We start from the raw sequence: 27746 nt of genomic DNA, 5'->3' as shown, positions 1-27746 counted from the left end.
TGATCATTGTTGGTTTGAGAATATGTTTTAGCAATGATAAGTCTTACAGATAATTTTAAAGCAAGTGCTGGTATAGCAAAAAGGACTTCCAAAGCAATAGGATAAGAGTATTTATATATTCTGTATATAAGTAGTAATATCTTAAAGATAAGGTGCATTTAAAAATTAAATTGCAGGTAAAATTAATTTCATTCATGCGCTTTTTTTAGAGCACTCTTCCACAGAAGTTAATTCTGTCATGGTGTAATTAAAGTATCTTAATTTGCCACCAAGCACTTGGAGAGGCTGTTCAGATGTTGTGAGGAAGTGTGGCAGCAAGGCATTCTGATGGAGGTCACCTCTGTGATTCTGTTAAGTGAGAAGGAGCAGGTTGAGGTGTCCCTGTGTTGCAGTTTGGAAGTTTGTTGATTTTGGGTTTGTGTGATTCTGAATCCTGAGGAATGAGGCTGGAGGACTTCCCTCCATACCAGCATGTTGCTGCCAGAGCAGGAGCAGCCCAGCAGGGTAATCCAGGGTCCCTTTAGCAGGACAGGGACCTCCTCTGGGCTGCATTGCTATGAAATCCTGGTGTGGTCTCCTGTGAGCAAGCCTGTGTTCACAGATAAAGGTGGATAACTTCTGGTGTTATGCTCTGAGTGCATGCTTGGAAGTTCTGGGGGAGCAGGATGTGACACAATGGCGTGTGCCACTGTCACTCCTGGAAGCGGAAGGAAGGATTTTCACCTCTAGATGGTCCTATGCCATGAATAAAGTGTAAAACTGAGTGTGAAACTCGCTGCATGTGTGTTCAGATATAAGAGTAGAAACTAGAAAAATGTAGGAGCTATTTTGCAGCTTGGTCTGTGAGACACATTTGTGGTGATTTGGGACTTTGGTAAGAATTGATTGTGAGTAAAAAAGTAAGCACTGAGTTAAGAAGTAAGAATTGCATGTGAGTTACTCCCTTATCTCGTGTCACTGTCAGAGATCAGAGGATCAGAGGCTGTCTCTAAATTTGTAAGTCTCTAAATCTCAAGATCATCTCAAAGTGAGAATTCCCATTCCAGACTTTGTCCTGACACCATGGTTGTGACATCTCATCTGGACATCTCCTCATCCTCAGACATCAGAGGGAACCACTCCTGGCAGCCAAGCCCCAGCCCCAGCTCCCACAGCACACATTTTAATCTCTTGTGTAGTATGAGCTTTGCACAGCTGTCCTTTAAAACTGATACTCTGCTTTGTTGAGCTTAATGCACAGTGGTGTTGCTGTGTTTCTTTTTTTGCTAGGAACCAGGAGGAGGGGGGAAAAAAAGACTCTTTTTCAGAGATGACTCCTATGCCTTATTAATCTTCATTTTGTCTGCCTCTTGTGTGATCACCAACAGATCCTCTTGTGTGACTTCGCAGTGACACCTGGTGGGAGAGGCCAGGATGTCATCGTCATTAAGACAATGAAACTGCAGAATTTTTTGCTGCAAGATCTAGGAAAGGCTCCCAGTTTCCCCTCACATACATTTCCCTGAAACTCTCTCTGAGCTTATGGGAACTACACATCCAAAACCACTGGCTGATTCATGCTAATAGTGCTTCTGTTCCTTTTGTACACTTTATAAAGAGAGGAAAGAGAACGCAGTAATAAAGAAAAATCTTTTCCATAATTTAATCAGCATCTCACAAAAAAATATCAGAGGGTATATTTAGAACATGTATGACTGGTCTTGGAAGTGCAGCGCCTGGCAGGAGCTGCCAAATCAAATATCAGTTATTTTGAGCCGTATCTTTTATGCCTATAGCATTTCAAGCAAGTGAAGTAGACGTCTTTCTTATGTTTAGAAATATTAATTCTGTTCCTCTGGAAGTGGTCTTAGTACTGGGAAAACACTCAGTAAGTCTGCTGAAGCAGTGCCTTACCTAATTCATCTGTGTGCTCAATTTTTCATTGTATAACATGAGAAAGCTGAACTTCTGCTTGGAAACAGGAACTTTGATGGTCAAATTATACCTGAATTTGAAAAGGAACATTCATAATTAGGCTGAAAACAAGTATGTCCTGAAGTTCCTGTTTAGTGCCACCAGAGAAGGAGATGACATATCCTTGTGTTTCACAGGCAGGGCTAACCTTTCCCAGTAATTAGAAGGTCCAAAACCTGGTGGGGGAGAATGAGATGAAGAATTAGACTGACTCATCACTGCATTTTTTAAGATACTCCAGATAAATAAATCTCTTTCCATGCAAAAGCCATTTCTGCAGACAGTAAAGGAAATGGGACTACAGCCTTAATGGGACTACAAATTATTCCATTTTGACAAGGTATGTGAAGAATCATTGGGACACAGAATACAGATTTTACTTTGTTTTTATGAACTTTCACATTTTCAGTCACAAAGAAAATATTCCATGGACATGGGTAAATTTGCAGTTCTACACAGCTGCTGTGGGGCAAAGGGAATTTGGGAAACATTTGAAACTGGGAAATGGCATGAGATAGTGCCAGAAATGCAAGTCTAAAAACCATTAGTTTACTCTCAAGTATGTGCTGATAATTTTTGAGGTTTTTGGGGGAAGCTGCATGGAATTTGTTCCCTCATTTGTGTGCTTGGTCAGGTGAGGTAGCAGAAGCAGTGTGGTACTTCGGTGACATTGCCACCATAGTAAAACAGGAGGTTTTCCTCTGTTTTGCCTTTCAGACATCATTCAGTGTTGCCCATTCAGTACACTCAGCTGCTGTGCAGCACTTGGGGCCATACAGGTCCCAGTTAGCCATTCTTTAGCTGCCTATTGAAGGTGACTGCACTTTTATATGCACACTCATTTATACCAAATGCACATAAAATCTGCCCAGTTTAGTTGCTGTCAGAGGATGAAGAGCAGCTCTTGACCTCAGCCACGTGTTTGAAGTGGATGTTTCCGCCATACATAATTCTGTTGCAAGGAAGATGAACTAGATGCAACATTATTTTGCTTTATTCATGTTAAAGCAGAGAAAGAGAGTCTTATGCAGGGAGGGTCTTAAATTTCACCAGATGATGTCGTGAAAGGTTCTGTAGAAGTTCCCTCACCTCCTTGCTTTGGCAGACATTCCTCTGTTCCAGGGAAGCTCACCAGGAAAAGGCTTCTGGCCCCTCTCAGCTGGCAAAGGTCAGGGAAAATTGAACCATTTAAAATGCACATTGTGAATGCCTGCCTGGAAATCAGCAAGCTCCTGAAAACTTTAAAATGTGCTCTTGTCTGGACTGGCTTCAAAATCCAGCACTGCACCATGAGAAACCCTGCCAGCTCTAGCCCAGTCCTTAACCTTCCCTTTCGGCAGAAGGTTGTTTGGAAGGAGGATGCCAGCCAAAACCAACACCTGTCATCCTCTAATTTTTGGATCATCATCACTCAGGCTTCAGGATGGCTTTTGGAAGGAAAAGAGAATATTATTTACTGTGGTCAGTGATCTCTTTGGGGCAGTGGAAAGGAAGCCAGTTGTTCCTCCTGATGTTGCAGCTCAGCCAGCAGCTGCTGGTACCTTAAGAGGTGTTCAGTGAGTGAAGTTGTTTTCAATTTGCCCTGAAGCCCTAGTAGGTATCACAAAATAGGTATTGTATCACTAGAGTAAAATATTTCCCAAAAAATGGTGTATTGTGAGTTGTATAACAGAGCTGTTACGGTTTTCTGCTTGCATACAAGTTCTATTTCTCTGCACCAATTTTATTACAGTGGCCTTGGGTTAAATTGCCTATCGGAGATCTGTGTCCTCATTTTCTGACTATGCTGGTATTTTTAATAACTAATTAATATACTAGCACTTTAGATATTGCAGAACAGATTTTGACCTATGCCATGCTAAGTTGAAGTCTGGAATAACTCCATGGAAGATAATCGTGATGTCCTGGATCTGCACCAGGATGCTAAGTGAGAGGCTGTTGCTGTGATATTTGTGCTTTATGTCCACTATCAGGGTTTCAGAGGAAATATCTTAAAACATTATTATTCCCAGAAAATAAAGAGTGGCATGTTAGAGACTATTTTCAAATCCAATCAAATTTAAAAGCCATGCTTTTCCTCCATAGAATCATTTCTGTGGTTTGATAGTATAAAACACAGAAAATGTGTTTAGGTGATCAGGTTTACTGCGTGTAAAACAAAAATGCATCATTTCTGTGTTGGTAGAACTGAGCTTGGGGGCTGTGACACATGTAAGAGTCTTCCAGGCTGTAGAATGTTGTAAGAGATTAAAAGAATTTAATTACTTTGTACGAAAATGATGTACAGTATTATAGGGTGGAAATATAGCTGTTAGGACATGTTTCCCAGGGATACTGCAGGGATCTCTGTCCTGGGGGATTTTTAAGAGTGAATTAAACAGATTTTTGTCATGGGTTGTTGAGATAAACATCAATCCTATTTCAGTGCAAGGAGGGGATTAGATGACTTCTTTGGGCTTCTTCTAGAGCTAAAATTTTATGATCTTATGTATAGTTTTGATGGCTTTTTCTGATATCTTTGCAGTTAGACATTTTGGCTCTGAGATTACAAGGAATGCCTGGTTTTATATACAACAGGGTAAATACACATAAACTGGTTGTACTCGATGGTTGTAGGGAATGGAGCTCTCTACCATGATAAATTTATATGTGCTTCATTATTTCCCTGAGGAAAATTGGTCATTTCCTTCTTCTGAGGATGTCCATGAACTTTTATTTGAAAAACATGTTATAAAGAAAGAAAGCTTAATGTTTTTAAAGTGCTGCAATCAAGAAGTGATTACAGAAAGAACAAAGAAATTGAAAGATAGTCATAGAAATTTTATGTTAGTGTGTAATTCCATCAATTTGACCTAAAAAGTAATTTCCTGTAGGTTTTTTTCTTGGTACAGCCTTGCTTGTGGAACTTAAGGGGCCAGTGCAAAAGCTGCAGGCTGTTTAAATAGCTTTCCTATTTGTCTCACTGCTCCCTGGCCTGAATAAAGAGTATCTGTCTTAAGAAATAAAAAAAAGCAAAAATGAATGTACTCTGTCCAAATTTAGAACAAGGGAGAGCTACACGAAAGGGATGAAAATTCTGCTGAGATATGTGATTCTCACTAGAGAGCAGGCCTGTCCGTTGTTGTATAATAGCAGGGAAATCAAAAGAATATCCAAAATGATGACACAAGTCAGATTATAATTTTTGTACATCAGCTTCCCTAATTTAAAGGGAAAAAAATTAAAAAGGACAAAGAATCAAATTGAAGTGCAGTTTAAAATACACAACTCCAAATCCTAATGCCATCTGGAAGCAATCAGAGGTCAGAGTGGGTCTGTGACTGGAAGAGCAGAGAAGTAATGACATGAAATGCAAAGGGTGAATCAGTACCCTGGGGACCTGGGAGGCCCCCACAGAGCTCAAGTTCATGGTTTCCTCCAGCAGAGATTAAATCTTTGTATGTGAAATAAGAAAGAGGTTAAATCTTTGTATGTGAAAAACAACCTTCCGTGTTCCTGTGTGTGCTGCCTGTGCTTGGCATTGTGTGAGGCGTGATGACCAGCATGCTCAGATCCTGGGACTGGGAAAACAACACTGTTTTTTCCAGCAGTGTCTCAAGCTACCAGCTCTCCACTGGGGGCCTCAGATCTTTAAGACATGAGGCATGTGGGTGATACAGTGCAGGGTATTTTTCAAATTGTGCCAAGGAAGCCCAGTGGTGACTGCAATGTTGATGTCAACCAGGACACAGAGCTGATCCTGGCTGGGTTCTGCTCTGTGTCAGGACAACTGAAGAGCTGGAACAGATCTTTAAAACTATCAATTGACATGCCAGCAGTTCCTGAAAGATAAAGCATCCAGGGATTATATCACCCTCAACACTCAATTAGTTTACATTGCTATAAGTAACTACCATATGGTGTAGCTTCTGCACCAGCTGCTTTCCAGTCTTCAACGAGTACAGGTCTAAGGGGAAACTATGCCGGGGGGTTAACAGTAATAAGAAAAGTGGGGGGAAATAGCAGGTTTTAAAGATGATCTTAAAGCTTTTGGATGGGTTAAGCAGTAAAATACAAGTGGCCAGGGATGCGTTGGCTGCCGTGTGCCAGGCTGGGAATGCCAGGTACCTGCAAACACCACACACATGTGCACAGCAGCCAGTGTGGGACGGCAGGGACCAAATCCAGAAGGATGTCAGAAACCTTCAGTCCTGTCCTGGGATGAGGTCTGCAGAGACCAAGCAACTGCTCAGACCTGCTCTGTGCTCTGCCTTTTGGCAGCCCTTGCCCACATCCACTGGGATTTCTCAGTGTCTGGAGGTGGAGGGATTCGTATTGAGGCACTTTTCATGGCCCATCAAGGCAGAGCCAGACAGGGGGATAAGACCAGGAACAAACCCGTGTCGTGATGTCTGCTCAGCTCTGCAGCCTCCAGCAAGAACAGCATCAACCTCTTCTGTGTTGCACGGCCTCTTCGCCTGTTTTCCTCTCTTTCCATTACAAATTGAGTTTCCTACTTCGAGAACTGTCTCCACAGCTGAGCCTTGTAGAGCTGGATTTGCTGCCATTCTTCCCAGTTCTTCTCTTCTAAAGGGATCATGGTCGTTTCTTTGTTCACCTGTGTCATTCTGGTGCTGAATGATCCCTCTCTCAGCCAGTTTGTGCTACTGTTTGCATACCAGAAAATCAAGATTGGAATGCCTTGTTTATTTTAGTTTTTATTTTTTGATTTTATTTTTAATGACTGAAAATTTGCTGCGCTGTATTCTCCAACCATAAGAAGTTTTAAGACCATGAAAGTTCTCACAAGTCACTCTGGGGTGGAAAAATTTATTCTATTGCTTCGAGTCACATCAAACAGCACAGGAACACAAAATGCTGCTAAGAGCTAAATACTGTGTTTTATTTATGGTTATTTAAAATACTTCTTAACAAATTCCTTAACTATAGATTTTGAAGCAATACTTTTTCACTTTAAATTTTTTTCAGATTTTAGTGAGAGTGGATGTATCATATAGTACAAAAGCAAACTATCAAGTGCTCTGTGTTTTTATTCATAAAATTTCCTGCCATGTAGTGAGGTGTCCTAGATGGTTTTCCAACTGTACTGGCCATATAGATATAAGCTACACCAAGAAATTATTTACTCTTCATCTCGCCTGGTACTGATTATATAGCAGAGGACACACACTGCAAATACACTGTTGGGCAGATTATTTGAATTTCAAACTCTTAGCTGAGAAATATTTCCCATAGTTCAGACAAATTTGCCAGAAATGTAGATGTAAAATGAACAATTACAATCTCATTCAGTATGCACAATGCCCTGATTTATATATTAGATCCAGATCAGAATCATACAGTTAAGCAGAAGCTGATACCTCTGGCAAATGTACATATTCTTTAAAGTTCTCTGAGTTTTGCTTCAATATTTTTTGAGTGTTTTCACTGACTTAAATAGTGTTTATTCTTGGCTATCATCGATTAAGCCTTAAATCTGTGGCACCTGGCCTGGGAACCAGAGAATAAAGCCTTTCTTCTGAGACCTGGAATAGTTACATTCCAGTCTGAGAAGAATCCACACTTTTGAAAAAGTGCAGAAAAAAATGTTTACATTGTAGTTTAGATGTAGACTTTTGATGCATACTGATTTTAAAAGGTAGTAACTAATAGATCTTGTTTTTTCATTTTATCAGTTTCACAGTCATTTAAAATGAAGATTGCAATTCTACTCCTTAGTGTGATTTTAAAAGCATGATCCCTCATGGATCAGCTTTTCTTCTGCATCTGTAATTCCTTTCCAGGCTAAATCTTTTACTGTTTTCTGTTGTTATTGTTTAGTACATACTCCTATTTTTTATTATTATTATTATTATATTCCATGCATTCCTTTTAAGCTTGTTTTAAATCATTTGAGACTTTTCGCTTTCCCAATTCTGATGAGGCAACAAGAACAACATAGGCTAAAGAGGAGAAGTACTGCCTTGGAAGGAAGAGGTTAATACTGAAGAGCACATGAATGCTTGTTGGCAAAAGGGAACAGTTCCAGAGTGGTCCTCAAAACTTCATTAGAGATCAGAGAAACATGCAATATTGCATTAACTGGAAGAAAAACTCTTATATTACGGGGTTTAATGTCTTTAGAAATGTTGCAGAGTTTATCTGAAAAATAAACCCAACAAGCCTCTATTAAATTTATTGAGGAAATGGAAAGCAGAAACTCAGAAGACTGTAATTGCCACCTACAAATATGATAATTAGAGTGAATAAGAAGTAATGAAGGAGGAAATCAGAGACAACTCACCTCCTGAGCAGGAAGGTGGAGGTTATAATGCCACCATGTGGTAAGACTATGGAGAGCTGGAGCAGCTCCTCTCTCCATCAGGATTCGAGAAGAGAGCTGCAAACAGCCAGAAATCTGCATGATTTGCTGGAAAAAAATATAGTATGCAAATGGCATCCTGATTGGAAAGAAGCAATGTGAGATGAAATCCTATTTTGCTTTTGATTAGTGTGTGCCGTCTCTTCGTTGGTGTGTTTGTGGGGGTTTTGACTTGAATTTTAATTCAAAACGCTGTTACATAAAATATTCAGTGGAAAAGTGAGAAGAGTGCAGAAAAGAATAGGAAGAAAAGCTCTCTTTTTAAAATGATGTCATCTATAAGCTTTTTTGAGTACAAAAATCCATCATTCTGTTGTATGTTTTCTTGAAATCATCTCCAAAGTTTCTGCATTAATTTTGATTTTTTCAAATTCTTCTGATAATCCTGGGTTACTTCCCAGTTCTATAACATTTAGAAACATGAGCCTTAGTGTTTCACAAAGTACTTTTTAGAACACACTATATGGAAGTGTAATTTTTTTATGGAAATGCTTCAAGTTCTGCCTACAGCAGGATTTGGGATTCACAAAACTGTGTCAGCTTGCTCTTCCCCCCCCCCCCAACTTCAGCTGGTAATTCCTCATGGTGTGACAACTGGTTGGCTGTAGAAATTATTAAGATTCAAGAGCATGATTTCACAGTCTGAGTCGGATGAGCTTTTCACAATCCCTCTTTTGATCAGATTAGTGCTGACCCCTGAGCTGACCATCAGCCAAGGGGAGCCGGGTAAGCCTCTCCTCCCAAGGCAGGGGTTGCTGGTGGCCTCCCTGGCTTTCCCTTCAGGCTGCTCTGTCCTGCTCCACTGCAAGGTCTGTTCCTTGTCTTCAGTGCAGCGTGAACCTTTCCCTGATCTGTGCCCCACATCCCTTGCACAGGCCTGTTTGGGTTTATAAAGGGCTTGAATCCATGCTAAATACAGTGGCTGCCTCTGTAAGAGCAGCTCCCCTCCTTAGCACCTCCACACTTGTAGATAAAATGCAAGAAAAAGATTAAATGACCAGCACAGATGACGCTCAGATGTATCTCTTGGTACAAGTCTAATTATGACCTCCACTGAGGTAATTATTCTGTCTTGATCTTAATGTCTTTTTCAAGCATCAATTAATAAAGCTTCACATAATGTCCTGGTAGGACAGGAATTATTACCATCTTTTTAGAAACAGGCAAACTGAGGCACAATTATTGACCTGGTTTTAGATGAGATGAGAGAAATTAGGACACCAAACTGAGGTGAGAGTTTCACCTTAGTCCATAGAAACCAAATAAAGTGCAGAGCACAGTGTGAAAACCCAGATCTGGCTGGTTTTGGCACGTCCCTCGGCTCACCTCCAGCACAGGCCCCCAGCAGGTGCCCTTAAGTTTTGGTCACAGGATATAAGGGATGCACAGCTGGAGAGATGCATCTGTGAGAGTCACTCTGCAGGAAGGCTGGACCAGTCCCCAGTGATTTCCACAGGAATAAGAACCTTTCCAACCCACAGGGCACCCTGTGAGCAGAAGGCAAATGTCTGTTGTTAAAGCTGCCCCAGCTCTGTCAGACTGTTCTGCATCCTGAAGGGACTGATGGACTCTTACCTGCCTTTCAAATCCCAGAAAAAAGGAGCAAATTGCTTCAGCCCTTCCCTTTTTACCCAAATGAATCACAATCATTTGCCTCCTACATTAGTTTTGCTTTTGCTCAAAGTTGAGTCATTGTCTTATATTTGATTTAACAACAATAGCAGGAGAAAAAAAATAGCCATCAGTAGCTACTGCATAAGACTAGATCAAAAGCAGTTCCTTAAAGGAGGCTTTCACAATAGCTAGATTAAAGATTTGAGAAACTGGTAAGAAATGGAGCTGAAGAAAAACAGCTCCTAAAAGCAAAGCATTATGTTTTCATGCTATCTTGCTTTTAAAATTGAAGGCAACAGTCTGAAAACAGGCATCTAAATAAATCTTACTTGAAGAGAATTATCTGGAGATCATTGTATTTATTGCATTTGTTTTGATTTTCCAGCCTCTGCCTCAGACTGTAGGCATGGACATAAAAGATCCAATAACTCATTTTAAAAATTAAACTTCACTTGATTATTGAACTGACCCATCTTAACCCTTAAATTGTCATGTGTTATTCTGGAGTATCACCAGCAGGCTAGAAATGGTGAGAATAGGACAGGAGGCAAGAGCTGTGGCCCCAGCAGCTGAGGGATTTCAGATGCGATCGCTGAGGCTGTGCTGCCCCTTGGAGGCACAGCACAAAGTTGCATAAGCACATGAGGAGAGAAAGGTTTAATTAGGGTGCTTTTAAATGATCTTGTTTTTTAGCTCTGCCTCCTCTCCACTCTTCTCCCCGATCACCCTGTGAATTGCCCAAAGGGCTGTATGTCTGATAAGGGTCTAAAAGCCCTGTGATGTAGCACTCCTTGCCCAGATTATATCGTGTGTGATGATACACTGGATAAATAATTTTCCAGCTGAATGTTGGTATTTTAGAATCCTTTTGTGCTTTTCATCCCTTTTTGCTAATATTTGACATCTGCTATTACTGTGAAAATCTCAGCAACTATGGATGAACAGTGGTGGGATGGGAGGGTCAGGAGAAGGTTCAGGGAGTTGATGTGATTATTGTCTGGCTCTGTGGAGCAGGTCTGGGGATTTCCCTGTAAATTTCCCCATTTCAGCAGTGCCAGTGGAGCTGTAAATCTGGCTTGTGAGCACTGCTGATAAACACCAGACCCGGAGCCATGGTGGGAGAAGTTGATGTCCTGCTTGCATGGCCCCAGTGTCAACACACTGAGATGAAGAAGCAGCTCACTTCTGCCCACTCAGGAACTTGGGGTCCTTTTAAAAACTCTCTCTGGGGGATGACCCAGCTAAAATACTATGTTTTTTGAGAAACAACAACACAAGGCTTCTTACGGGACTCCTCTTGTTTGACAGTTTGCCTATGAAATTTGGGCATCTGCTTTTGACCTTGCAAGTGAGAGTAATTTGAACTGGATGCTGACCTGGCAAGTAGTGAACCAGGAACTCTAGATGTGCATCAGGAATGTTTCAGTGCTTTTGTGAGATTTAAAATTATTCAAGACAGGATAATAAACCCCAAAAGGAGAAATGGTAACTTTAATGGAGTTGTTCTGGCCGTGTTAGCAGAGAGCCTGAGGCTCTAGGTGAGAGGTGGGAGTAGCACGACAGAAGTGCAGTCATAACAACAACTGAGCTGCCATTTGGAAGGGCTGTAGTGCAGGATCTCCCAGTTACTGAGGTCGAAGTTCATCTTCAATGAGCAGATCTCACAGCACAGCACTGCAGAATGGCACTGCAGCTGAAGGAAGTTGTAGGAAGAGTGGAGAAGCCAAGAGGTGTGTTTTCCTTCATCCCACTGAGACTTCACAATCCAGCCCTGGCAGAGCTTCTTTCCCTGGGAGAGGAAGAAGGCAGCAACATGATGGATCTAGCCACATTGCTTGAAGCCCAGGCTTGTCCCTGACTGAGCAAATTGGGGTTAAAACAGCCAACCTTCTGTTCCCTCCCAGAACTGATGTTCACCTGCATGAACTACTTGCTTGGACTTTGTGGAAATTTCAAATGCAAGTCCACTGAGGGCAGTAAATGCCAGATTGCAAGGAATTTGGCTTTGGTTCCAACAAAATAATTTTCCTGGGACATCCAGAGATAGTTCCTGACTTGCCCTGTACCATGTTTGACCTGATCTTTTTCTGTAGGAGAAAATACACATTTGGGAGCACAGCTGAGTTATGGTTTAGAGGGGAAACAGCCCTTTGCCTTCTACCCTAAGCTAAATTGTGCCTGAAAATGGAGAGTGACTTCTCCAATCTGACTTTACTTCTTTTCAAGCTTTTAGTTTAGCTTAGTGGAAAGAGGGTGTACTTTGCTGACCACTTGAAAAAGGAGAGAAAGTATAAAATCATTGCTTGGCTGCACAGTTTTCCTGAGTAAATGTCTATTTTTAGTCTCAAGTAAACAATGAACCGTGAGTGCATTCACAGAAATTAAAGGAGTGGATTTGGCTCCTTCAAACACATCAGTCCTTATTGGACAAACCTGACAGTTTCATTTCTTTATATCACATTATAAAATAAGAACTGGAATGCTAGTAAGTACGAATTACTACTTATACCAGTTATGAATTTGGACTTAAAACCACATTAAACCATCTGTCTAAGTACAAGGGGCATAGGAAGGTAATTTACAGGCAATTAGTCAGCCAGGTGGTTGTGTTTATAGCAGTATATCATGGTCCCATTTTCAGTTTGGGAACATAAATCTGCAAAACAGAAACCAGATATCCTGTTAGCATTCCTTCAAGAAATGTTCTTCACACTAAAAAAAAAAAAACAAACAACCTGTGTAGTCATGATGTAACCATGCTTTGAGTATTTTCATAACCTGGTGGAATCTTGCTAAGGCTGATGAAGAAGAAACCTTCCACCCAACATGCCAACAACATGATTGGGATTTATAGCTGCAGGCTGGAGCACAAAATCTTCAGGGGCTGGAGGGAAGGACAGAGAAATATCACTTGGAAGCAGCCTGAAGAGCAAGTCACAGCCTCCCTCCCTGAGGAACCCTCCCACACAGGAGTGTTTGTGCCTGTAGGAGCAGGGCTGAGCACCCACCTTGCACTGCTGCAAGTGTTCAGCCAGTCCAGAGCTGCTGGGCTTTCCAGGAGGAAAGTTACCAAGAAAAGATGAAAGGCAGCCAAGGAAGTCTTAGAAGGAAAGGACAATATACATACTAAAATTGGTACCTCTGTGTGTAACCCACATCCAAATACTCCAGGAACAACCTGAGTTAAAAGGCTGGGTTTTTAGTGATAGGTAATAAATGGCAAAGAGTACAACTCACCACTACTGGTCCTACTCAGCAAGGACAATGGTATTTTCTTTGCAATTTCGTAACGTTTGCCATCTGAACATTTTGAGGCATTTCAAAACCTATGTTTCATAGTCTGGTGGTGGGAAAGTTCTTGCCAGCTTGCTGTGTCCTGTGGCCCAGCTGTGCCTAGTGCTCAGCAAACACCCCACAAAACCAGAGCCAGGGAACAGTGAAATATTGGTCAGCCATGTCCTCAACACAGCAGTGCTGCTAATGTAATGGATAGTAAAAATATACTAGTGGAAAAGGAGCTGCTATAATCAGTGGTTTTATTTTGTTTGGTTTTTTTGGTTTGGTGTTTTTTTTTTTTAATGTGGGAATTGTCCTCAGTACTAAATAGGAAGTTTTTTAAGGGTAGAGCAGGCTATGATGACCTTGGAAATTCAGATTATGCTACGTTAGGTATTGTGATCTGTTGGGTAGATAAAAATGGAGCCATCTCCATCCTGCCAATAAGTGCAACAGATAAAGAGGGGAAAGGAGGGTATTTCTTTCCAAAGCCACCCTTAATCAGCAAAAAACAGCAGACAAAATTATCTTTGGTAGATGGGGATTTGTGCAGTATGGGTTACATTTATTATCTGGCAGGTTATAAGCTGTATTTTAATTTCCGGTATTTGCCTGCTACATCCGAAGGAACAATACGAGCTGGATCCACTGCATGTCATTTGTAAGTCTGTGCATGTCATTTATATGGTAATGGGGGAGTTCCCCCTCATCCCCAGTGATTTCTGCAAAATTCTGCATGCTGGTTCTCAGCATATTTAGCTTTCTCCAGCGTAAATTAAAATGCACATTCATGATCTTTGAACAAAGCGGGCAGGGATAATTGGTAATTTGAGCCTGTTCTGTACAATGCAATTCAAAGTAATAGTTATAATTTGCAGTTAATTAATCAGGGCTTTTTTCCCCTTAAAATTCTTAATTGCCTTTCTATGATATTGATTTTTAATAAGTTTTATTCCTACCAGTTTTAGAGACAATTATACAGGCAATTTCTTCTCACTGTTACTGCATGGCTCTGTGTGTGTTTATATGTATTTCCATATATTTGGGGATATTTTTTCAGAAATTTTTATATGCTGGCTTATGGGTAGAGTTTTTGTCGGCTGAAATTAAAAAGTTGAAAATAATGGAATCAGTGTACGGCCAAGAGAAACAAGGTACAACAGGGAGCAGAAAACTCAAATCAATACAATGAAATTTTTAAAGAATTTTAAATATCTGGGATTCCATTGCCACTATGAACAGTCAGCCTCATCTGGTATTTAATTCACTATCCAATTAAAACTCTCTTTAGAAGACTCTAATTGTTGTAGCTTTAAAGTAAAACCAGCAATCATTAGAGACACAAACTTTGGAGTCTCCAAGGAAATTAAGATGGTCATAAATTCAAAAATAATAATCTTGGTGGATATAGATGTACGTGGGGGTGGTGCCTGTGATGGCAAATACGCCTTGGGCACCGAGCACCCCATGCCTGACCAAGCCCAGCCCCATCCAACCTGACCTTGAATGACCAGGGATGGGGCATCCACCACCTCTCTGGGCAACCTGTGCCAGTGTTTCACCACCCTCATTGTAAAAAACTTCTTTCATATATCTAATCTACCCTCCTTCAGTTTAAAACCATCACCCTTTGTCCTGTCACAACAGGCTCTCTAAAAAGCTTGTCCCTGTCTTTCTTAAAGGCTTCCTCCAAGTACTGAAAGGCTGCAAAAAATTCTGCCTGGAGCCTTCTCTTCTCCAGGCTGAAGAACCCCAGCTCTCAGCCTCCACAGCAGAGGTGCTCCAGCCCTCTGATCCTCTTCCCGGCCTCCTCTGGATCTACTGGAATTTCCCCACTGGGCATTCTGCACACCAAACCCACGGGGGTTTATTTCCTATCTCACTTTTGGGAGTTTCTAGGCTGTCACTGACAGCTGGAGTTGCACAGACCTGGTTGGTGCCCCTGCCCCAGGGGCACAGATTTCCCTTTACTTTTGTCAGTAGATTTAGGGTTACTGCGCACGAGTGAGTCTACAGCTCAAAAATATTGATAAAAGAAAGTATTTCCTGGTAGCAGGGATAAAAGAGATTTTGATGGGTGGACATTATCCTGCAGGGATGTTTGTCTTTTCTTTTTGCTTACCCGAGTCCAGAGTGGAGGACCTTTAAGACACACACCCAGGAAGAACAGAATTCTGCTCAACATGCAAGTGCCACAACTCTGATAAACACAGTCAAACCCCACTGATCCATCAGTGGCATAATCTGATTACATACCATTACCTTCATTAATAATAAATGTTCCTGTTATTTTATAAGAACATTTTTTCTGAAATACTGCTGCAAGCTAATTTGAATTCTGTTTTTATCCAGCTCTCTTTCTTTTATTATTCCTTGGTGACTCTATTGATCTCAGTAGTTCCTCTGATTATTCCGTCCTGTAAAATCAGATTCATCCTCTGAGTCATTATTGATCTAAATCTCTCAGTTAGCTGGGTCCTGAGTCACTGTTCAAGTTGAAACCTCTGGGAATATTGCCATAACAGGGCAATATATACCCTGAGTGGTTTTTTAATGGCTGTTCAATTACTTCTGCAGTTTAAACCCAGTAAGGAATTAGGAGCTAAACCAAATTCAGTCAGTGTGCTCCAGTTCCCATTTCATGAAGCAGGACTGTATTTTGCAATATTAACTGACATTTATTAGCACTCAGACTAGGTGACTAGCAGGTGCTGCTCAGGGTGAATAAATCATGCAAGCAATTCACATGAAAGACAGCTTGTGCAAGTGCTGATAAAAATCCATGGGGTTGAAGAACCAAGTTCTTTAATAGCAATGTCAGGCTGTTCAGTCTTCTTATCTCTCATATTTCTTTATGAAATGTTAAAAGAGATTGCTTTTGGGCACTTGTGTTCTTGAACTATTGCAATCATCTAATGAATTTTTGGTTCAGAGGGTTTTGTGATCACTAACTTTCTTGATATATCTGTAGCTATTGAAATGGATCCCCTGTGTCAAGGCTGGCTGTCCATCTTCCTCCTATCATAAACCCCACAGATTCGTTAAGAAGAACCTGTAACTTTTAATTTAAAGGAAAGGTGAAGTCGAAGCTACTTGAGCAGGTTTGAATAGAGTAATATTCAGCATATAATGAAAGCCTTGGTTTGTCTCACTGCATTGCGCAGATAAGCAAATTGCATTCCCAGCCATAGCAACCTTTTCAGTGGCACCAGAGGGGTAAGGAGCCCTACTTCACCTGGGCCGTGTGAATTCTCTCTGGTCTGGGCCCTTAGCAACTGAGAAGGTATGACAGGACCTTGCAGAGGGCGTTTACCCACGTCAGTGATCTACACTGCAAATTGCTCAGAGGATTTCTGCCAGGAAATGTTTCTACAGATTTAGTGCCTTCAGCTAACAGGCTTTCATGAAGACCTGACAACAGGCTGTGGGTTTAAGTTTGCGCCAGGTGATGGAAAAACACGTTGTTATTATACATTAGTGGCAGACAGCAGTTTGCCACTGCAGATGGGCTTCCTAGATACATTTGCTCTGTGGAGTGACTGCTGGAAACAGGAATAGCTGAGGATAGGATCTTTAATATTTCTATTTCGATATTCAGCCCCCATTTTCATTATTACACATGGACATCCTGACAGATCACAGACCTGCCGGTGTCTGCATGTCAGACTTGTCATCGTGGTCCAAAGATGGTTACTGACACTGAGACTGACTCACACAACCAAAGGACACCTACTAATTGTTAGGAGCTGTTGTGAGCATTAATCATTAATGCTTTTGAAAACTAAGGATTCCTAAGGATGGGGTACAGGTGACAAAAGCCCAGAAGGACAGAGAAAGAACCTTCTAAAAAGAGGAGAGAGACGATGTGGAGGCAACTCAACATTTTTCTGGTGTGTTTTTTTGGAAAGAGAACAGCTTTTATTGCAAATCAGGCCCCAAAAGACTGATGTGCCAACAGGATAGTATTGCTTCGTGTATGACACATGGTAACCCTGCCTGTCTGCTGTGATTGCTCTGGAGAGGTGCCAAACCTCGTGGGGAGTTGCTCATTGCTCCTGCCGGATACCCAGGGTCCATGTGAAACCTGAGGGACAGCTCCTCTCCGTGGCTTTTTGCACCTCAAGTGAGATTTTCAGAGCTGAGTGCACTCAGTGTGTCACAATGTGAAGGTGGCCTGGAGGAGACACTGAGCATTTTCAAATCGTTGAAGGCTTCCCTTATTTGTAAGAATACATCTCAGATGACATCTCACACTTGTGTGTATCTGTTTTGTTCAATGGTTGATTGGGGTTTTTTTCTAACAAATCTATTTGTAGGATTGAGGGAGATTTTAAATATTCATGATTTCTTCGTTATTACAGTCTGAGCTTGGCCTCCTGTGTGTGTTCTGTAGGGTCTGTAGAGGTGTACCTGAGGATAGGATCAGGCTGGTGTTCAATAAAACCAGCTTTTGAAGTCCCTAAGCACTCAAACAGTAAAGAAGGTCTGGCAGCTGCATGCCAATAACCTCATAAACAACACCCCTATTGCCCTGACTCATATGGCAAATACAGGATCCTTTAGTGTTGGAAACACAACAAATTAGAAGAATCAATGAATCAGGGAAAAAAAAAGCAAAACAAACAAACCACAAACATTAAATTGACAATTTCTAAATGGGGTGAAATTAGTAGCCTCAGAAAATCTCTTCTGTCTGTCAGGAGCTTGATCCCATGTTAACATGATCTCATCCTGCTTCTTGGGGATTGGTATCCTAAAGGCTGTCCTAGAGCAGCACTGGTGGATATTTCTGGTAACTGGGACTGTGATGAGGAGTCCAGGCTGGAGTGGTCAGGATTTGGCCAGGCTAGCTGGCAGAGTTGCCTCTGATGTGTACACTCTGGCTTTTCTGGACACTGTTTGCTCTTCATTCCCATGTGTTCCATCAGGGATCCTGGCCAGGTATTAGCAAGCATCCCACAGTGACTTGTCTGCTGCTGGAGCACTGCAGCTTGTGGTGCTGTCCCCCAGAGCCACCTCCATCTCACAGAAGTGAAGGTGGACCACAGCCCATTTGTGTCCACGTTTGGTGGGATTTGCCTGTTTGTCAAGCCTGGGCTTGGCTCAGGCCACACAGCAGCTCTGGGGCCCACGTTAGAGATGTGGAGGTAAGACATGACCTTGCTGACCACACAGAACACAGGAAGAGTGGTTGTCCCCAATGCCCAGCATGAACCCCCTGGCTGAAATGAGCTTCTCTCCCAGCCCTCAGCATCTGGCAACGGGGAGGCAAAAGCACTGGCCAAACCCTTGCCTGCTGTCTCAACACGATGTTCTGCAGGAGCAAGGGGCTGCCAGACAGCCTGAGCAGAAAACAGTGTGTGTTCCAGCAATTAAACCAGACGACTAAGAGGAACTAATGATACTTGCATCCCACACCTTCCCTGTGCTTGAGGAGATGCAGAACTCCTGGCTGGGCTCCTTTCCCATGGATGAGGGGCTGCCACCTTCTCATGGCTGCTGAACACACGAGAGCTGCTCGCCCTCCACGATGAGATTTGGGATCAAGGATCTGGTGTTTATAAAGTGCTCTCTAAAGCAGGTCCTCAAGAATGCCACAAAAGCAAGTAATAGTCTATTCTTCCTAAGCTTGTTGCCTGTCAGTGGCAGAGGAGACTGTGTTCCAAGCAGGAATAAAGGGCCACAGGGATGAGCATTGCAGCTTGTTTTTCTTAAGGATCTCTGGGAGCACTGCAGCTCATTTTTCTTAGGGATCTCTTGGAAAATAGCAGCTTGAGAAGGATTGTTGTTTGCATCCAGATTCACAGAATATTCTGAGCTGGAAGGGACCCACAAGGATCATCGAGTTAAACTCTTCATGGCCTAAATGGCCTGTGCAGGGATCAAACCCACACCCTTGGTGTTATAAGCACCGTGCTCTGGCCAGCTGAGCTAATCTCAGGGTCAGGAACTGTTTAATTGGGCTGAACCCATAGTTTGCCCTCAGCCACATAAATTTTTATATTTTTCTACAAAAGGTTGTTGAATTGTTCAGTGGACCTGCAAAATTGCATTTTTTTCCACCTGATTCAATTAAACAACTGTGAAAGAGGATTAATTGCTCTGAAATCAATAGTTCTGCAGGGCTGTTGCTGACATCAGCACAAAATAATGTCAACACAGGAAAATGGAGATTGGATATGGTAATCTAAAACAGTTTTATACTATTTGCATACACATAACTACTTTTTACACTCATTTTATACTTATTACAATGATTTAATGGAAGTCAGTGAAGGCCTACACTACAGCAACTGAGAGAAAAATTTGGTTGTATAGAATAAAAGGTCGTTTTCCACAGCCATTCCTGAAACATGTCTGTAAAAGCCAATGGGAACAATGAGCTTTCCTTAACTGGCTAAAAATACTTGCTTTCACACTGTACAATAGTAATCGATTTGGACATGTGGTTGGTGCTTTGAGATGATGTAGTAATTGATTTTAAAACAGATGGCAGCTGTCAAATAAGCATTTGTATTTATTTGATGTTTCTATGAGAACCCTTGGGGTTTCACTATCTCAGTAGTCTTTGTTTTCTCCTTTCCTAGACCCTCTTGCTGTTCTCTGATCTCTCTTCCTCTCATGTTCTTTTGATGTGTCCTACTGACAATTTCTTTTGAGCTTTCTTTCCCAAAGTAAGCCATTCCCTTTATGTCAGGCTTTAATTTCATTTTGCTTAAAATTCCTTTTTATTAACAGTTTTAATAAAACAGCAAAGTATCTTCAGTACACCAAACATTTCATGATCTGAGCATCAGCTACAGTACATCACACAAACAGAACTATTGGCTACAGTCCCCAGAACAGCTGTGCTTTACCACAGCAATAAATAATACTGGTCCTAAGAGCTTTGGAATCTTCAACTGCTAATGCCTTCTAATTATTTTCCTATTCTTTTTTTAAGTGATCCAAAAGAGTTGCAGTGGTACCTGTCACACTGTCAGAGGACTTGTCTGTCCAAGCATCTTTGCCGTCTTGTTCAAGTCTCTGTCTCTGTTAACTCAACTAGAAAATTGCAAGTTATTTGTGTCTTCTAATAAGAAGGCCCAGGAAAAATATTTTTCTTCACTTGCAAATGATTTCTTTTTCTCAGTTTTTTTCTCCTGATACTATCTTTTTCCTTTTTTTGTCAACTTCAAAAATTGGAAGAAATCTCTAAGCTACCAATGGATTTCTCAGTCAGTAACTGGTGAAGGCTCCATCTTTTCCCAAAGAGCAGGCCAGAACTTTGCCATTTTCAGCAGAAAGTTAAAATTCACGAATATCACTCAGGATGGACAAAGGCTGCAGAATTAGTTGGATTTTTAGAAAAGCATGAAGAAATGCCCATAGCCATGGCATTTACATGTGCTTATTAGCAAAGAGGAACTCTAACAGTCTAGAGCTCTTTGCAAGGTTGGGAAGTGGATTTGTCATGGAAATGTCTTTAGAAATGCCCCAATAGCAGGTTATGGTTCAGGACATTAAAACCGTCTCTGTGGATTTCCAAATGTGGTGCATACAACAGTTTTTTTCCAGAACCTTCCTGTTGCCACTGAGATTTCACAAGATAAAGGCCTGGTGCTTTTCCCTGCATTGAGTCTATCAGGGAAGCCAGAGGTCTGAATGCACTTCACTGGGACTAGTCAGTGCTTAGATAGAGGTGGACATGATAATTAAAATGTTTGAGTTCTATGGCTAAAGGTGCTATACAAGTATTAAAAAGAATAGCCAAATCCACTAGTGAAGATTTTACAGGACTGGGGTGGATATTGTCCATGGAGGAATGAGCCAGAGGGCTTTTGGAGCCTCTTTGAGGCCCATTTCCTATGATTCCTTGAGAAGTTTGTTACCTCAGGTAAGATACAAGTCTCCCATTTCACTGCTCTTGCAAGTACTGCTGGAATTAAATTGCAGTTTGAAACAAGCAGGTGGATGCTTATCTTTATACACATGCTGGGCTAATTTTTGGTGACACACCTACTAGAAATGTCCACCTAACTTCTGATCCACTGTTCAGTCTTTCCAGGGATTACCCACATTGTATCATAGCTAAATGCTGCATCCAAGCTCAGATTCACCACAATTTGTTACTTGGCAGCTGAGAACTGAAGCAGGGGACTTCTCATTCTTCTCTCTGATGGTGAGCAGGAAAGCATCCATCAGGAAACACATCCTTCAGAAGAGATTCCCACTTTGGGCAGCCTGGTTCGCTCTGGATGCTGCTCAGGTCTTGATTCCAAAGACAGCCACCCATGTAATGCACTAAAGCATCAGCCTTGAATTCAGCTCAGGGAACATTCCTCTCCTCACACCTCTGTTACTGCCTCCAGTTTCTTCTCTCCTCCAGTGACACTGAAGTCTCTAAAATGGATATACACCCTGTTGTCACTGAATATACTCTGACCTGGGACTTCAAATGCTCCTCCTGAGGATCTGTTAATTTAGAAAAGTCTTTGTTTCACACAGCATTGAAATGATCATTCAGTTGGGCCTTATTCAGCTAGAAGGATTAAAATATACATCCTGTAATACTCCCTGAGCACAAACCCATCACTGGCTAACACATGTCCCCACTGCAGAGTCACTACTCATGAGCAGGGTCATCCAGCTGTTTTCAGAGTGGCTCATTACTGAATGTGCTGACATGGAATAAGCACTGACTTGCCTCAGACCCTGTGCTTGAACCCAGCCAGCAGGTCTGAACAGCCTTTTTCAGCTAAGGGAACCGCACACTTTATTCTCACTATTTTTCAGGTTTGTATGCCCTGTTGGGGCTGGCAGGGAAAACTGTAGAGAAAGAAGGAGCACAGAGCCACCAGGATCTGACTGTGAGGAGCCTCAGCAGCTCACTCACAGCATCCTGACATCATGTCTCTGCATGCTCTGGGGAAGAGAGCAAAAGTTTTTTGATGAGTTACCACTTTATGCTTTTAGTCAGGAGGTCATGGTCTATATAGGTAGGGGGGCTTTGGTGTTTAAGGAGAGCCTGGTTTTTCATACACATGAGGCAGAACCTGAACTAACTTTAGAAAGACCCAGCAATATTGAATGCAACTGATTTTCAGAGCATGTGCTAAATGCAAACACATAAGGAATAAACTGTCTCCAAGAACAAATTGTCTGCAAATCATTTTTTCTTTCAGCTGAAAGGACTTTCTGGTACTAATCTATTCTATATTCCATAAGAATATTCTCTGGTTTGCTAAACTAACTGATCTCTCTAACAACAGCAAGGTCCTGGCTTTGTTTCAAGGCAAAGGTTCACTCAATTAAATCTCATTAATAGAGGACCACAAAACCTGCACTAAAACCTTTCTGGATGTATGACCTTCAGCAGAACTGCTTCATTAAGTCTGAGATCCTGGAGAAAATGTTTGCTGAATAAAGTCATTCCTAATTAATGTTAAAATGTCAAGGATTCATCTGCCATCCATCTTTACTCCTTTTTCTTTATGCTCTTCATTATCTCTTTAATGGCCAACCAATATAAAAGTCAAAAGCAACATCTTTTAAATGTACATATAACAGGTGGGACAGGGCAGCAGAGCAAATTTGCCAGATGTGCTTTCCCATGAAACATTTCTAACTTCCCAAATATCTTTCCAAAACCTCATTTACATGCTGCCATTAAGCATTGATTAAGATTAATTAATTTGTTATTTATGAAAACCATAAGTACTGAGGATTAATTTTCCCTTGCACCCTCTCTGATAGTACCTTGAGTTTTATTCCAAGCCATATGCAAGTCTTGATTAACAAAGTGTTTACTTGCCCTGTGATGAATATAATTGTCTATTCTCCAAGGATTGCTCATTCAATTTTTTTTTTTTTTTTAATTAAACCTTCTCTGGTGAGTTTCTGCTCATCAGACCAGAAGGACGTCCTAGTTGGACTGGGGGGGTCATCAGAGGGTGGTGTAAAAACCTGGTGGGTCTGAACTCAAAAAATCCTCATCTATTTTTCCAATGACCGGTGATGGCAGCAGATATTGGAGCTGCTTAGACCTGTGCAGCAGGACTTCATGGTGAACATTCTGCAGCCTCTTTAATTTTTATTCTCACATTAAAGTAATGGGACCCATCTTCCTGCCCATCAATCTGTACAGCATATGCAAGCCCTTCTGGTGGTTTAAATAGGAATGACTCACATGATATTAAGCCTCTTAATGAAAATGGATTACGTTATTGTCTTTCACAAAATGGGAGGTTTAAAAAAGCCAAGTTAATGTCTTCCAAATGTCAGTAACTGGAGACACTTTGGACCAAGAGTCAATTTTATAGCTTTTCTGCAAATCTGTAAGATGAGTTCATCTTTACAATGAAGGATATTAGATGATATGGAAAGTATTAGAAATTAGAAGTTATTTGAATTTGAATTTAATGAGAACTAGTATTAAAAGTAATTTCACATGATGGCAATATTGTTTTCTCCTTACATACCTGAACTCTGACATGTTTGCATTGACATCTTTCTAAGTACCTTTTCAATGGCAACTATGTTACTGAGATCTCAAAAATCCCAAAAGTCAGTGGTATAAAGGATCAGGCTCTAACCCTGGCTACTTATGGCAAATTGCCTTGCAAAAGCGATTTAAAATACGAAATAGGGATAAAAGTCAAGGTGGTATCCAAGGCATAGACTCTAAGGCCTGGTATCTTGTTCTGAAGCCTTTCATAAATTACAGGAAATTGCTATATTTGTTTATTCCCAACTGGCAACAGAACTTAGGAATATTTAAATAGTTGCTGAAGCTCTTTCATAAGCACTGTTTGAATTGATTGGTATGTGTCTAGTCGGATATTGTGAACTCTAATCATGTGCAGGACACACGGCAGGAGCAGCAGGGCCTTTTGTGCTGTCATGAATGTGCTTACTAATATGAATAATTTGATGTTTCTTCAGCAAAGGTAATTAAGCCTAATAACCTATAAATACAGAGTAATTGTTATCAATTGTGTTCATTTGTGTATATGGCATAATTTAATGAGTATTTTTGATTGATATTCCTGTGGCATCCTCCCTGTGCTGTGATTAGACTGGGATTTTCGTATCTGCTGTGTTTCATTTATTGCTAAATAGTAATTTACCTCTAATAGCCCTTTTTTTTTTCTGTCCTCTCTCTTTTTTTTTTTTTTTTTAATTAGAGGAGATCTTGAAGACTCACATTGCTCATTGGTGGTCTCCTGATGGTACCAGGTTGGCATATGCAACAATTAATGCCTCCAGAGTCCCCACCATGGAGATCCCGATATATACAGGCATCATTTACCCTACTGTTAAAACATATCATTATCCAAAGGTAAGGGGAAATAAAACAGTCAGTCCTGCTGTTCCATTGAAATAAATAATTGTTTCTTTCCAGTAGACTCAGACAGGAGACTAATAATGCACGCTCACAGGCAATGAAAATAAACACATCCAGGGCAAGATCAGCTGTTCCCCAGTGAGGGTGGTCTCCATTACTCTTTAGCTGCATTTGTAAAATTGCAGTTTTCTGGTTCTATGAGAATTAGTAATTCTATATACAATGAAAATAAAATTTAAAAATCCTTGCTTTTTACGCACACAAAAGCAATTTTGCTTCCATGCTGGAATGGATGGAAGTTGGATGGTGTCTGAGAGTTTGTCTCCAGGATGGGATTGTTGGTGTCTGTGGGTTTGGAATTTCTATATTTCAATATTTGGATATGTTTATATTTAGATATATTTCTATATTTAGTTTTTATATTGATAGATAGATAGATACACACATACATACATATATTCTTTATTTAGATGTATTTTCTTCTGTATAGAAGGAAAATGTAGTATTTGGGCTTCCTTAGAGTATCCAGGATGGCCTTATGTCAGTGGAGTCATTGGTCTTAGAGATTTGCTGTGCCTGAAAGACAGAAAAGACTTAAGAGCCAATCTCCCCTCGACTGCAGAGACCTGCAGCGGGTGCCCAGCACTGACACAGCTCTCCGCCAGCACAGACTCACTGCTGCTGTTATTGCTATAATTTCCTGCTCTAAAGCAGTACAGGGGTGTCTGCTGCAGTCATCCCTTCTGGGTTTCTTGCTTTAAGCACTGATTGCCTAAGACCTCACATGCTGGTCCAAATTGAACCATAATTCAACAGGAGAGGTACCCAGATATATGCAGGTTTTTTGGAAATCACAATGGCTCAACCCTTTTCCTATAGTACAAACTGAATCAGTATTTTACTATATCAACCATCATCCTGTTAGAGAACCTTTTGTCAAAAGATGCAGGAAATAGCAACATAGTAGAATTTCTTACTAAGGGTAGAAGAGTCCTGAGTAAAATTGCCCCTTGTTTGTGCATACCAACCTCTCCACTCCTCTGCACCACATCCCCAGATTTGCAGTCTCCCTGTGAAAGACCACAGCAGTGCAGTCCATATCCCCTTCAATGGGAGTGCTTTTTATAATCCGTGGGGATATAATAATTCAAAACCATTCTGTGTTGTATATTATATGGTCATTTATTAATTTTTAAAATCTAGGTTGGAATGGAAAATCCAACTATTTCTTTGCATGTGATTGGTCTGAATGGACCCACTCATGACCTGGAAATGACTCCCCCGGATGATCAGAGGATGAGGTAGGTGCTTTCTCACCCTGGGATACTGGCCCAAGTTCCCTTGGGGTTTTAGATCAGAGTCTGACTTTTTTCAAGATCATTTTACAGTTTTTAACACCAGACCTTTCTCTGCTGCTATCAAAAAGTTTAATTTTGTGTAAATCTGCCTAATTTTTTTTTCAAATTATTTGTCTTTTTATCTGTATTTTATAGAACATTATATTAAAACAGGTTTACAGTTAATAACTTTAAAATAACCTAAACCCATTTATGCAAAAGATGATGTGTGACCTATGGCCAAACAAAATGGGCATTTGCCTTTCAAAAGTACAACTTCACCTGTATACAGCAGGTGGGAATTCAGGATCACAGTATTCCCATCACAGTATCAGATTGGTGGCACCTGAAAAACATAATTTCTCTTTTGGTAGCATTCTCTTCAAACAGAGAAATTCAGAAAGGTTTTAATTACAGCAATAATTTCTGACTGCAGGATCCAAGTGTTGCTAATAAATTTGTTCTATGTGGTTATGGGTGGCTGTAATTTATTTGGTTGCAATCAATATTGCAAAATGATGCAAAATACATCATAATTAATTAGCTCCTGTATATTTAATCAAAACCACAACCATTGCCATCTCTAGGGATGATAGAAGTAGTGCTGTCAGAGAAATAGGGGTGCACTTTCATTATGTGTATGTTTTCTGAAATGGGAGGATCAGTGTGATAAAATTTCATTGAAATAGGCAAGAGGGATGTACTGCACATTCAGTTACAGAAGGGAGTTTCAAGAAAGCAGGGGAAGCTGGTGATAAGGATCTTCCAGCAGACACATCCTATCTGAAGCATTTCAATGTGCTCAGTGCAGATGATATATGGACAGAGTGGCATTTTGTGTTCTTTTTATCTGGAGCAAAGTGATTTAGTACAATTAATAAAGCTGATGATAAAGTGAAGATATACCATGGCCTTTTTTCCTTCAACATTGAAAGAAGACAGAAATTTTCCACAGAAAATGGATATTTTTCAGTTAAAAAAAAAAATGAAAAAAAAAAGAAAAGAAAAAAAAGAAAAAACAAAGCAAAGATGATGATGGGAAAACATATTTGGGGGTGAAATGCACAGTATCGATCGCTTGTTGTTTTTAAATATCTTTCATTCTGAACATTTTTGTCAAGTTTTCTCCAATGCCATGCTTTTCTGTAAAAATAAAGAAAGTAAAAGGAAGGGGTTGAAACTGAAGGGGGCGGAAAGTAGTAGTATAACATTTAATGCCTGACAGGCATTTTTTATTTTGGTGAAAGCCACTGGACCTCAAGAGTTTCATCAGCAGATGGTCAGAACTGGATCATGATGCAGCTTATTTCTTATATTTGCATCTCTGGTGACAAATTGAGGAATGATGTTATCTCCCTGGAGTGCAAAAATCATCCCTGGCCCTTGCATGGGCCAGAAGCAGACAAATAATGGAAAAAACTCAGACAGCTCCAGTCTGGATCTGAGACAGGAGTTGTCTGTGCCCCAGGGACCATGGGCTGGAATGCTGCCTGTCCCTTGGCCTGTAATAAATCACTGCCTGTTCTTTGTGGTGTTTGTGGCTTTGTTCCCATGGTCATACTGTAAGTATTCATATTGTAGAGTTGTTGGGGATGCCTGCCTCCAGGAAGCAGCCACAGACAGCTGGGGCATGAACTGGGGTGCTGCACAATAACCAGTCTCAGATGATTGCAAACCAAACCAACAATGTCTTTACTGGGATGGCGAAATCCATTGCAAACTCAGGATGGCTCCACCCTCCCTGACAGGGCTCAGACAGGGTGTTCTTTCCCTTTTGCTCTGATGTGGATGTCTATAAACGCAGCGGTCGAGTATCTGTGGGTACAGATTTCGTTCTGTGGAAGAAACAGGTTCTCCCTTAAATCAGCTCCATATAAAA

The 27746-nt window shown here is 40.9% G+C and overlaps 1 protein-coding gene across 5 annotated transcripts in view; it reads left to right on the top strand.

Annotated features, from left to right (window-relative positions):
* Positions 1-27746, top strand: part of DPP6 (dipeptidyl peptidase like 6) — a 538482-nt gene that overhangs the window by 460394 nt on the left and 50342 nt on the right. For all 5 annotated transcript variants that reach the window (XM_042043319.1, XM_042043321.1, XM_042043317.1 and 2 more), the window contains exons 9-10: positions 24370-24524; positions 25734-25831. In XM_042043319.1, the coding sequence (XP_041899253.1) occupies positions 24370-24524; positions 25734-25831 (253 nt within the window). The remainder of the gene's footprint in view (positions 1-24369; positions 24525-25733; positions 25832-27746) is intronic.

This window comes from Corvus kubaryi, unplaced genomic scaffold (genome assembly GCF_017639235.1).
Source record: "Corvus kubaryi isolate FWS band 111438036 unplaced genomic scaffold, C.kubaryi_AGA036_p1.0 37398, whole genome shotgun sequence".
NCBI lineage: Eukaryota > Metazoa > Chordata > Aves > Passeriformes > Corvidae > Corvus > Corvus kubaryi.
Note: the sequence above shows the minus strand (reverse complement) of the source record. Positions and strands in the feature narration are given on the sequence as shown.